The following is a 13,394-nucleotide window of genomic DNA, read 5'->3' as shown; positions in this document are numbered from 1 at the left end:
GGAGCAGTCAGGATACGAACTGGCGCCCATATGGGATACCAGCACTTGCAAGGTGAGGACTTTAGCTGCGAGGCTACCCTGCCGGGTCCGGTAGAAAGCGTTCTTAACCCATCATATTTAAGACATCTTGGGACACTGGACATCCAGGTGCCTGGTCGCCATCACGCCAACATCTGCCAAACCACACCTGGGCTCTGTCTCTGATGTCTGAGTCAAGTTTCAAGTTCCATTTTCCCCCATGGAACAGTGTTGAGGGAAGCTAAGTGGCACTGGTTTAACATCAGCAGGAAGAGTCTGATATACTGTCTCCCGTCCTCACACCAAGTCTCACTGCAGCTGCAGCTGCTCCTCGTGGAGATGCTTTCACTTTCTCGGTGGCACTTGCTCCGGCTTTCGCTCACTCTTAGTCCTCCAAATGTGGTCTCCAGCAAGCAGCATGACAACGACCTGGGAACCTGCCACAGGGGCAAATCCTCAGGCAGCAGAGTCAGACGCCCTGTGGTGCCAGGCAGATGACTATGAAACTCTCTGGAATCACCTGCCATCCTTCTCCATGGACCTCAGCAGCGGAACACGACCTACAGAAGGAACGTGCTCTTCTGTTCGTTGCACTCCAGCACGTGGAACTGTCTTCACTGCTCCAACAGCAGACATGTGTCTCCTGGTATCAAAGTCCCCTCTTGGGGTTGTTCGCAGGCCGTCCTGGTATCAAAGTCCCCTCTTGGGGTTGTTCGCAGGCCGGTCTAAATCATCACGCAGGATCTTGGAAGGCATGTTAAACAGCACATATAGCTCCAAAAGTACACAATTTGGCCCATGTGACATGAACAAGGCAAACTGCTATCAAGCTTGGCCCGACGCAGGCCAAGACAACTCGTGGGGGCCTGCCTGTTGGCAGAAGGCATCCTCGTTGGCTCGAAGACACGCTGCTGTTTCAGATATGTTACAACGTGGCCCCTGAACTGATGAGACCATGGTCCAGCCATTGACTCTATGGGTGATCACAGACCAGCTCCAGACCCTCTCAGCTTTGTCCCCTGCAGATGGCAGTGGTCACGGTCACAGGGTTGCTGCCAAAGTTAATGAGAGAATTCAGGAGGGCAGGTTGTGCTGCAGGGAGATCCCAGTGACTTGTTGAACAGGGCTGGACTTGAGCACCAGTTTCAGTGGAATGTGCAGGACCCAAGGTGACCAGCTGTCCCTGCTTGTCTGGGACTAGAGAGCCAACCAAGACACAAGGTGCTCAATGCTTCACACCAGGCTTACGTGGTCACACTCACCACGGCCTTCCGACTTCGCTCCACACAAGTGACTCCCACACTGGAAAGTGCTTAGTGTGGCGGGAGAGAGGGCAGCCAGTCTTTCCCTGCAAGTCAGTCCAGAGCCCTCCTGGAAAGTAAGTGCTAGGCACCACACCCTCTGCCCTCCCTGGACACTGGCTGGGTCTCTTGTCCCAAGAGCCCTCTGCCCTCTGCCTCCAGGGCAACTCACAGCAGAGAAAAGCAGCACAGTATTTAGATCTTAATCTACGCACAGACATGACTTGCAAACATCTCCTGTCCCGTAGCTTGCCTTGTCATTCCGTGGTTTCCTCCGATGCTCTCAACGTTTATCATCTGATGCAAACTCATCTGTCTGTTTCCACTTTTGTTGCTATAGTGCCTTTGATACCTTGGGGAGGCAGCAGAAACCATTCAGTGAGGGGAGCTTAAACACAGCAAAGAGGGGCTGGCACCTAATGGCAGGGATCACTTTTGGGGTGAAATTAATTAGACATAACACAAGAATCATCTCAGAGCAGCTAGCTACTAGCCCAGGCAGGTCCTGCCTACCTGAGCTTCAGGGGACCCACACCCACCCTTATCTTCCAGGACTGCTGAGAGGGTCAGATATCAGGTAGTCAAAGTTTATTCATGAACTCACCTACCAAACATTTATTAAGCATGCCAAGCATTGTTCGAACACAAGAACTGCAGCAGTGAGCTAGGGATAAAAGCCACCATGGTCCTGGAGCCAACATGCTAGATGAAAAACCCCTGGATGGAAGTAAACCCAGAGCCGCTCAGTCTGGGCATGGCAGGTGCTCGACAGACCTGAGGAATCAAGCAGAAGGAGGCCCCTGCCCACCCATGGATTCCAGGGTTCATGCTGCTTGGTTTTCTATTACTTGGGACTGTCTGCTTACAATAGACCCTTTGGCATCTTGGACCTGTTGGGTTCGCATGGACCAATGTCACCCCTTCTCCATGGGATCGCCTGTGAACCACCTGGAGATGCCATTGCTGCCCAGTCCCCTTTGTTCCCTCCTCTTGAATTTAAAATTAGATCCCTTTTGTACTACAATTGTTACTATTTTTCCAAAATAAAAAGTAAACACTCATTATTGAAAATCTTGCAAGTATGGAAGAATGTAGAGAAGGAAATAAGAGGCCCCGGTGCTGTCACAGCCTGACAACATACACCCTTATGGTCCACACCGCGGCAAGCGTGCTTCTCCTTGAAAGCCTGTCTGTGTTGTGACGAGTCACTGCTGCCTGCGTAGCCTCCGATTGGCTGAATGTGCCACAAGCAGACAGAGGCCTGTCTGTCTGCAGCACTCTCTCCTGGCAGCTCGGACAACACCTGCTGCTGTGCACAAGCCATCTGTGATACTAATGACGGGTTACATGGCAAACGTGTCCTTTCAGAAAGGTGATAAAACTGTTAAACTGAAGGCTGGCATTGTGGCACAGCATGTTACGCCTCTGCCTGTGACACCAGCATATCACACGGCTGCCAGTTCATGTCCACGTGCTTGGGTTCCTGCACCCGTGTGAGAGATCCCGAAGAAGCTCCCAGCTCCTGGCTTTGGATTGGTCCAACTTCAGCCGCTCTGGTCATTTAAGGAATGAATTAACCGATGGAAGATTTCTCTCTCTCTCTCTGTAAACTTTGTCTTTCAAACAATTAGATGAATCTTTTTAAAAAAGGATCAAACTGGGATGATAGCCACAGTTATTTCATATTTCCTTTTTAAATGAAACCATTTCGCCACATTGAAGCATTTGGCTCTTATCATTTCCCCGAAACATCATTTCTGGTGGCTATATCATATCTTATCATTTCGGTTGCAGAACAATTTAATCAGTTGCTTTCCTTTCCTGGACACTGAAGACTTTCTATGTATTTACTTCTTTCTTTTTAATAATCTGTTTTTGTATTTACTTCAAAGGCAAAGACAAAGAGCGAGAGAGAGAGAGAGAGAATTTTCCATTCATGGATTCACTTGCCCAAAGCCTGCAATAGTCAAAGCTGGGCCAGATTGAAGTCAGCAGGCTGGAACTCCATGCAGGTCTCTGGTGAGTGGCAGGGACTCAGGGACCTGAGCTACCACCTGCTGCCTCCCAGGGCATGTCAGCAGGAAGCTGAAAGAGAAGCCGAGGTAGGACCTGACTCACATACTGTGGTATGGAACATGGGTGTACCAAGCAGTGTCGTAACACCTGCTCTGGTATTTCCTTTTATAAATAATACCTACGCAGAGTTCTTACCTTTGATTTTTTTGGGACCTTACCTTTAAGTTGAAGAACTCGGTCAAAGTGGTATGGAGGTCTTGTTGCTTGGTGGTAGGTAACTACAGGATACTTTGAGAAAATGGAACTAATTTGCATTCTCCCCATCCCCTTGGCTATCACAGAACAACATGAGATCATTTTAATCTTGCATTTCTTTTATAATTAGTAGGAATGAAGGGCTTCTCCACATGTATTACCCATTCAAACACCTACTTCGGTGAACTGCTTGCATCTGCTGCTAGTTCTTTTCCCACTTGAATTCTGGCTTTGCCCTCACTGACCTGTGCATGTTCTTGCCTGAATGAGCCTACTGCTGCACTGTCCTGCAGCCCGCTCTCTGACTTCTCCCTCTGCCGTTTCCCCCAGCGCTCTACACGCTTGCGAATCAGCCCAACTCTCCCCCTGGCCTCAGGGGGGAGCTCTGGACACTAAACTCTCCGACCACACCCCCAGCTCTGCAGGTTATTTGGCGGCAGACACCAGGCAGGGGCTAGTTCAATCAGACTCGGCTGGCCTGGCTCCGGTGCTGGAGCTAAGATGTTCTGAATTGGTGTGGATTTTGCTGCTGTGAAAGGAAGGCAGTCCGGGGGTCACGTGCACATTTCCCCCAAAGCAGACTCTCCCTCCTCAGGTCTGGGTGTGCAGGAGGTGCCACCATTTCAAAGGCCCCCCGTGGTGACGGCTGTAGTTCCTCAGACTACCCTTTAAATTGTTGGGGTGCAGCTTTAAAGCCCTGATACATTTCTGGCTTCTATTTCAACCACAGTGTAAGATTTGGCTGCACCCCTGCACTCAATTTTTCCATTTGCTCCTATATTGTGAATAAGGTCTTAACTAATGCTAGAGAATGGGTCTATTGTAAACAAACAGTCCCAAGTAATAGAAAACCAAGCAGCATGAACCCTGGAATCCATGGGTGGGCCGGGCCTCCTTCTGCTTGATTCCTCAGGTCTGTCGAGCACCTGCCATGCCCAGACTGAGCGGCTCTGGGTTTACTTCCATCCAGGGGTCTTTCAAACTTGATGCACACATTTCAGGCAATGTCTGGAAACGGTTGTATCTATTTTCTATGTTTCTAGGAAGCTGTCTTGCACATTGGCACCTGAGAATTCAGGCATCAGCCCACTGAAGGGGGCAGGGCAGGAATGTGGCTTTGCAAGGGGGACCGTGGGGATAAGATCTCCTCTTCCTCGTCCCTTGCCGGCCCAGCCGCTTTACTACAAGGTCAATGGGCGAGCACATATGTCTCTGTTTTGGCCACGGGATTGGGAGTTTGTCAGGCAGAGTTTCCTCCCTGACATGGACCCGGTCACTCTCTCCCTGTCTGTGGATGTGGCTGAGAAATCTGAGGTTTACAGTGAGGGCAGACACCTGCAGCCAGGGAGGTCAAGGGCACTGGAGAAGAGCCCACAGCAGAGGACAGCAAGCAGCAAAGAATGCACCACATCAAAGCCTCATGGATTTGAAAGAACATCTTCACCACCCGGCCTGTGTTCAGCTGCTGGCTTGTTCACACTCCCACGAGGAGGGACCTGGGAACCTATTCCTCACCTGGACACCCCTCTTGAGAAGCATAGTGAGGAAGACCATGGGCCTGTGGGGCTGAAGAGCATAGGCCCTGTGGGCTGAGGGCCTGACAGCGAGACCTAGCTGGGCCGCTTCTGGTCTCTGTCATTTGGGACAAGTTATGGAACCCTTCTGTGCCCCAAGTGCATTCCCGGCAAACTTAGGATCATTAGCATTCTTAGCTTATGCTCCTGGAAATGGCTTCCTGCAGAGTATCTAGAAAAACCCACGGCGGTGCAGAGTCAGCACCCACAGAACCAGCCACTGCTACTCCTGCCAGATCCTTGCACGCATGAGTAATCCATCTTTCTCAATTACTCACAAACTCCTGGTGGCTCCCAGCTCCTCCAAAATCACAGCCAGAGTTAACGTGGCCCTGGCACACGCCCTGCCCTGTGTCATCTCCAGGCTCTGCTAACAGATGTTGCCCTGAGATGCCTCACCTCCAAACCCACACCCTCTTCCTACCACCCGTCTTCCAGAGCCTATATCACATCTGCTCTTCCACAATTGCTCACTCCTGGCTCTCCCAGCCCCTCTCTTCATTCTTTACACCTTCCAGGTTGTGCAGGTCACAGCTGGGCCAGTGAATCTTCCCCTCCCCGAGTAGCCTGGAAACCTCCAACGGCCAGCTCCACTCACACTGAGATTCCACAACGGGAGCCGACAGCAGGCCGCATGGCTCAGGAACATCTACAAGTATAATCCTTATCATGGTACTTTCCTGTGTTTACATAAAGTCTGTTTTATTCAGTGCCTACGATGTGCCAGGCCTGATGCTGGGTGGCATGGCAGGAAGGTACGACTGACTAGGGCCTTTCTTGCAGTGAGCCTTCCAATCTGGTAAACTAGACATTAAACCACTGATTAGGGGCTAAGAAGTAGAAGCAAGTTTTCACAGTCTTTCTTTGAGGCTTTCAAAATTAGGTGAGCTGGGGTCTATGCTACATCACATACCACCAGCCATCTGCAGGTGAATCAATCTGCTGCTAGTCCCAAGAAAGCAGCTTCATAGAACGGAATCCTGGAGCATCCCAATAACAGGATGGGCTTGGGGCTCATGGTAAATGCTTCTGGGGAAGGTTTCGAGAAAACCTGGGTTGACCAGAAGTGAGGGCAACTCCATAATTTGGAATGTTAGTAAGCCTCATTCAGAGGGAGAGGAAACAATAGGCTAAGGCTTCAGAAGGTAAAGCAGCAGCCAGCACTCAGTTCAACTAACGCCGGCCAAGCGCTTGCCACACACCAGGTTCTGTGCTGATGTTTCCTGGGTGCTGTTTCATTTAATTCCCATAGCTCCTGTTATGCTTAGAACAAGAGCTAGCACTGATAACTTCAAGGGTCTTCCACCCAGGAGCTCAGCGAAGCCCAGCTAGAGCGCTCTGACTTGAATGCCATGGTTACTCCCATTTTATAGCTGGGGAAATGGAGTCGTGAGCTTCCTGTCCGGCTGTACTCACACACACACCACGAGCAAGTGGTGCAGCCAGATTTGAATGTCGGCCTTCTGTCTTGGGACCTTTAACTACCAAATCCTGTCACCTCTCTGTTGGCTTTCACCCCCACTTTATAGGGAGACCCTGTGGGCTCTTGTAATTTTCCAGGGTCACAGGGTCACGTGGTTCCAAGGCTCTACCTAGCCAAGATTCATACTCAGAAACCCAATTCCAAAGCCGCAGGATGTTAGGCCATGGACTCAGACAACATATGTAGGATGCTAGCGTTCGCCCGTCAGCACCTCATTCTACTGCTCTAGTGTGACAGCTCAGAAATCATATGTGAAACAATGGGCAGCTTGCGAAGCCGGCAAGCAGGAAATCCATTTCATTTTACACTGAAATATTACGGAGAGGAGATGTAGAAGCTGAGCGAGGAAGGACTAACAGGAGCAGGACTGCCTGCTTCAGGGTAGCTCAGCCACCTGCTGTGTGGGTGGGAAGGGGGGATTGGACAGTGGCCTTGGGCCGTCAGTCAGTGACCCTCAGACCTGGCTGACACCTGCACTCTCCTGGGAGCTTATTATACACTCAGAAGCCTGCACCTCAGCCCCAAGATTCGCCCTCAGGAGGCAGAGGCCTGGCCCAGGCATCTGTAACAAGCTCCTAGGGGAACGTGGCTCACCGGCAGTGTGGGAGCTGGCAGCTAATGGAACACGGAAGCCCAGGAAGCCAATCTTGTAAATGGGAAAAGAAAGCAGCACTTGGCTGGACTTGGCACGGAAGCAGGAAGAATGAGGATGGGCAGCAAAACCAGGCAAACACTCACGCGCTTCCACTCCCCACCAGTATGCTCTGCACTAATAAAAGCCATCGTTGCTGGAACCCAGCCCCAAGACGGCAGCCCTCCACGTGGGCTTCCGCACAAGCATTATTACGAGGAACAGCAGGTGACTTTGGGTCGATGACACACCCCATCCTTGAGCTGTAAGGGACTGACGTGGTACTCACACCTAGCCCCTGGAATCTGGCTTGTAGCCCCCCTCAGCACTGGCAAACGATGCGTCTGTGAGCTGGATGCTAACAGCATAGACGCCCGGTCTGGCCTGAACATACAGGGAGATTAGCAACCCCTAAGCACAGGAATATCAAATGACAGAGGGCAGTGGAAACACTAAAAGGAGGACAGACATCTCTGATGAAGAGCTGGAAAGAGACAAGATGGAGCAGCTGTTTGTGTGGCCAGCTTCAGTGATGGACACCAGAGCCGAGCAGTCGCTCAAACCCCACAATAACCAATGCCACTGAGTCAAGTCTGGATGCTGCGCTGCAGTGGGAAATGAGCAGGGGTACCTCCTTGGCTTCATGGTACTTAACGGTCAGTGATGGGGACAGACCTCAAGGTCACAGCCTGGTCCAGGAGAACAGCACATGTGAGCACAGCGGCATGCATGTGCATCAGTGGTGTCATTGGAGAAAACGCCCGGGAGCTCAGCTCTGACGCAGTGGGATCAAGGCAAGAAGGGGCAGCACAGACAGGCGCTCGGAACTGACAGGAGGCATGGCTGCCACACACAGGGGAGAGCAGTGGCCACAGATGATGAAGATCATGAACCTTCACGTCTTGAGTTGCGCTTGTGTCAGGTGGGAAATGGATCAGGCAGGGGGAACAGCAGAGGCCAAGGGTCAGAATCTAGGTGTCAAGGGCACAGAGCAAGCATAGGGCTTGAATCCTCCTGCACTGTGGTAGCATCAAGGAGGGGAGACCTTAGTGTCCGCCTGCAGAGCCCGCTTTTCTGTCTGTTCACACCAGTCACACCAAGCTCAGGAATCATACTCCCACCATCTAAACAAGCACCCTCACCACGGCACCGTGCTTCCTGCAAGTATTACTTCTAGCATCGAGTTTTTGTTTAGAAGCCTGACACGTAACAACATCTATAAGGACATACCGATTTCCTTATTAAGGCACCAACGTAACCCTACCTCTGTGCACCAACTTATTGTAGCATGGGAGTACAAGCACCAAGAGCTAACATCATAACTTCACAGCTCCCAGCCTGGCTGAGCAGCCTGCTTCCCAGTGGAGTTTGACAGAAAATATCGGCAGCCTCAGGGGGTGGGCACTGGGCATCCCTGGGTCTGTGCTTTTCATGAGTTCCCCAAGTCTCCCAGAGGGCCTGGGGCCCAGCCAGCACTGACTCCCTGCCTTCCCGCCCCCAGAGCTGTACCTGTGATGGTCTGGGTCTCTGAAGTGATGGTCCTGGTGGTCGTCTGAGCTTGGGCAGAAGGCACCGTTTCCTCTGATACAAACTGGACCGTGCTGGGGGTGGCCCCAGCCGTACCGGTCAGCTGGCATCCGCTCTGCTTGTGAGCTACAAAGGTATCCAGGTTGTTGAACTGATGTTTGCAGATCCCGCAGATGTGGATGTCGGGGGTCAGCTCCACCAGCACTGTCGCACCACCCGGAACTCCATGGAACAAAGGGAAAGGTGGCAGGTTAATCCCACATACATGCCTCTACATGCATAGGTGCTCGCACCACCACTCACATGCTTTGCACATTCTTGGATGTCCGTGGTTGCCCTGCTCTGTGCAGTACTAGTAGTCATCCCTTACGCAATGCGGAGGTCACTGTATAAACCTGTCCCACCACATTTCCCAACGAAAGGCAGATCAGATTTACAGAGAGAAGGAGAGACAAAGATCTTCCGTCCACTGGTTCACTCTGGTTCACTCCCCAAGTGGCTGCAATGGCTGGTGCTGAGCCAATCTGAAGCTAAGAGCTTATTCTGGGTCTCCATACAGGTGCAGGTCCCAAGGCTTTGGGCCATCCTTGACTGCTTTTCCAGGCCATCCTCGACTGCTTTGGGCCATCCTTGACTGCTTTTCCAGGCCACAAGCAGGGAGCTGGAAGGGGAGCTGGAAGGGAAGTGGGGCCGCCAAGACATGAACCGGCACCCATATGGGATCCCAGTGCTTGTGAGGTGAGGATTTCGCCATTGAACCATCACGCCAGGCCTGACATCACTACTTTAAGTCGTCTTGGTTTCCTACATACTGGACCATTCCTACAGCACAATGCTGCAGGACGGAGAGGCTTGGCATTCATAACAGAAAGGGAACACACATGACTGGCACCGTCCATGTCATCAGGCTTTCAATGCAGATATGAAAACAGGAGCTTGGGCCCGGCGGGATAGCGTAATGGTTAAGGTCCTCATCTTGAAAGTGCCGGGATCCCATATGGGCACCAGTTCTAATCCCGGCAGCTCCACTTCCCGTCCAGCTCTCTGCTTGTGGCTTGGGAAAGCAGTCAAGGACAGCCCAAAACCTTGGGACCCTGCACCCGCGTGGGAGACCCGGAAAGAAGTTCCTGGCTCCTGGCTGTGGATCGGCGCAGCACCGGCTGTTGCGACCACTTGGGGAGTGAATCATCGGACGGAAGATCTTCCTCTCTGCCTCTCCTCCCCTCTGTATAAATGCCTTTCCGATAAAATAAATAAATTCTAAAAACAAACAAACAAACAAACAAAAAACAGAAACCAGGGGCTTCTGCAGCTATCTTGGGATGATGAGCAAAAGATTAAGATCCCTAAGGATTCTAGTGCTCACGTTAGTCCCCTGAATCGATGCTGGAGACAATTCCAAATTTCTGGTTAGGTCAGCACACTTGGGGTTTTTATCACCTGCAAGCAAACTGTTGACAGGGCTATTGTTTCTAATGCTGTGGTAATATTTGCAAAAATACTCAGCATAGTACCTGGCCCAGTAACACAAAGAACTGTGCATAGATTTGTTAAATAACAAACACAATTAATAAATTTCTAATTAATATGACTACGTTCATTTTCACTTTAAAAACTTCCTTTGCATTATTACAAGAAAGTTCATGTTAATAACAGACATTTGGAAGAATCATCTGAAGAGGTGGGAGGAGGGCGGATCATGGAGACTATCCCCAGTAACACTTCCTATGAACACTAGGTCTTCTTCCACGCATGCTCTTTACACAAATAACTGTGTAAGATGACGATGCATGGGGGCCAGCCTTGGGGCTTGGTGGGTTAAGTCACTGTTAGTCATGCCAGCATCCTTATCTAAGTGCTGCCTCAAGGCCTGGCTGCTCTGCTTCCTATCCAGCTCCCTGCTCATGTGCCTGGGGAAGCACTGGAAGACGGCATGAGTACTTGTGCTCCTGTCGCCCACACGGGAGATGAGGTTGCAGGCTCCTGGCTTCAGCTTGGTCCAGCCCTGGACACTGTGGCCACTTGGGGGGGGGGTGAACCAGCAAATAGAAGCTCTCTCTACTCACCCTTCGTGTGTCATTTGCTTTCCAAATAAATAAAACATATCATCCAAAAGGTAACTACGTTTTGTAAAACTGATGCTTTCTAAATTACACTGTGTAAGCATTAGGCTGCAGTGTTCAGTTCTCCTAATTATTTACTGACCACACATCATGGCACAGTATCCACAGCTCTCATTTCAGCATCGTGAGGTACTCACTTTATTTCCAATTTCCCCCACGCTCTATGCTAGGAGACTGCATTTATGCATGTCCAGGGGTTCTTCAAAGGATTTGTGTTAAATGGAATTAAAAGATAAGTTACCTTGGTGTAAAAAAAAAGTTTTAAATCCATGCATCGCACACAAAACCTCTTTAAGAAATCCACTGAAATGCATATTATGAACAAAATTGGCATGCATTTCAAAGTTTTGGCCCCAAAGTCGACTTAACTTTTCATCCTACTCTCCATGGACTTTCTGGAGGGCCTTTGGATCATGTCCATGCATCATAATCTTCTGAAAATATTTAACAAGACATCAACATCACAGCCAGTCTTCCCCAGGCACCCCGAACGTAAGCAGAAGCTGCTTGGCGGGCCAGGAGGGTTTGCAAGGGTTAACAGAGGGTTTGCAAGCAGGATTCCAGTGGGGAAAGTGGGACACAGGAAAAGAGAAAGACCTTTGGGGGCAAGGCGTGCCGTTAGTACCCTAAGGAGCGCACAAACTGTGGCAGTCTCAGCACTGTCACTGTCCAACAGAACTGTGGCCTTGGTTTTCTTATCTGTGATATGGGGACAAGAATGGCGGCCGGGACCAAGAGGGGACCGGGTGGGTTCCGGAAATGGAGTCGCACTGGGGCGGGTGAGGAAGCCTGTGCTTGTCCCAACTTAATGCTAGGAGTACCCAGGCCAGCCGGGGAGCTGCTGTCCGCGACACTGTCCACACCAACAGCCGACAAATACGCAGGCGTGGCAGGGACCCTCGGGTGACCCTGCTCCGCCCTCCCCAGGCCCGCGAGATGAGGCCAAGAAAGCTTTTTTTTTTTCTTCTTTCTCGCGCCATGTCCCAAGTGTGCCTGGACTACACTTTGGGAAACAATGCACCGGGCGAAGCCAGAGACTTGAAAAACGCCGGGGCCCTTGTCTGGAGAATCAGAATCAACCACCCCCCAAAACTCCAAGGAAGCCACTGCAGCCCCACTTCCCAGCCAGGTTCCCCGCCTCTCCCGTGCCAGGCGCTGGCGAGACCACGAGAACCCGGCCGGCTAACACCCGCTGCAAATCCAAAGCCGCGGGAGCCGAAGTTTCCCCATCTGCGTTGCCCGGGTGACCCCAGATTTACGCTCCCTCTCCGCCCCAAACTCCGCCCGGCGGGGCGGGAGCACCCCGAGGAGGCGGCAACGGTGTGCCCGGCTGCGTCTTCCCCAACGGCCCCCTGTGCGGGGGTCTCCCAGCCTCGAGGTGCGCCCCCATTCTGGTGCCGCATCAGGGGCTCCCGGCCGCCAGCCCACCCCGGGGGTCCCCTGCACCGCGCGCCCACTCAGATTCCCTCCTCCACCGCCACGCGAGACGCGGCTGGCGGCGGTCACCCCGATTTCGGGGCTGCGGGCCTGCTGGCTGCAGCGCGGACGCGGTTGGGCCCGGGCCCTGGAGCGCGCACTGCGCCCGGAAAAGCACTTACTTTGCACCGAGCCGGGGAAGCTGTCGCTCTCGCCGTTCGCGTTCATGGCCGCAGGCTGGGAGGTCTCCCGGGTGGCCGCGGCGCCTGAGCGGGGGGCGCTGGTCTACATGATGCCCGGACTTTTCCCTTTTATTTTTCCGCACACACACACACCCCCCGCCTGCCGTCTCCCAACTCTGCGAGGCGGGGAGGACGGATGTAAAGCAAGCTCCACTTCCGCTGCCTAGAGGGCGCTGCCCGAGCCCGCCGCCCCGGCCGGTTTTGCAGCAGCCGCGAATCCCCAGGCCCGGGCGGCGAGGAATTGTGCCCCGGGGCGCAGGCGGTTCTCCGCCGCCAGGATTACCACACACACCCCAACACCCCACGGCCCCGGCTCGGGGTGCCCATGCACCTGCAGCGCCCGGGTTGTTTGGCTACCCCACCGGCCGAGAGTTTGGGAGCAGCCGCATGGCGCCCAGACTCCTGGGAGAGACCCGAGCCGGGTTGTGGGGATCCGGGAGCGCGGCGCCGAGCGCGCGGGCTCTGCAGCAAAGCCCCGGAGGCTTCCCCTGCCCAGGTTTTGAAATACCGAGAGCCGCGACCGCGTGGGAGATAGGAAGATGACTGGTATGGGGACACTGCAGGGGCCTCACTCCAGGACCCTCCCACTTGGTCTCGAGTCGGTCACCGGGAGTGTTAGGGTGTTACGACGTGCGGGACCCGCCCTAGGTCCTTGATTTAGAAGTTTGGGTGGGGAGAGGCCCCGACAACAAGCATTAACGAGCTCCCCGGGGCTGCTCCTGGCGTCAGCCGGAGTCTGCTCTCTGAGGACAGCCTGTCTGGTCCGGCGCCCCTCGCCTGCACGCTGGGAGATAAGGACTCCGCCTTT

At 52.9% G+C, this 13,394-nt stretch overlaps 1 protein-coding gene across 4 annotated transcripts in view; it reads right to left on the bottom strand.

The window, feature by feature from the left end:
• ZFP64 (ZFP64 zinc finger protein) overlaps nt 1-12,855 on the bottom strand; it is a 62,036-nt gene extending 49,181 nt beyond the window's left edge. For 2 of the 4 annotated variants that reach the window (XR_009247441.1, XM_004585905.2), the window contains exons 1-2: nt 12,527-12,853; nt 8,788-9,027 (exon numbers count right to left, since the gene is read on the bottom strand). Coding sequence is in view for 3 of the 4 variants with exons in the window: in XM_004585905.2 (XP_004585962.2) it covers nt 8,788-9,027; nt 12,527-12,572 (286 nt within the window). In the remaining variant the exon portion in view is untranslated. Of the gene's footprint in view, nt 1-8,787; nt 9,028-12,526 lie in introns of all 4 variants that reach the window. The other 2 variants (XM_004585907.2, XM_058679465.1) reach the window with 1 other exon arrangement.
• Nucleotides 12,856-13,394: the final 539 nt, after the last annotated feature.

This window comes from Ochotona princeps, chromosome 22, assembly GCF_030435755.1.
Source record: "Ochotona princeps isolate mOchPri1 chromosome 22, mOchPri1.hap1, whole genome shotgun sequence".
Taxonomy (NCBI): Eukaryota; Metazoa; Chordata; class Mammalia; order Lagomorpha; family Ochotonidae; genus Ochotona; species Ochotona princeps.
The sequence above is the reverse complement of the archived record's forward strand: the minus strand, read 5'-3'. Positions and strand labels throughout refer to the sequence as shown.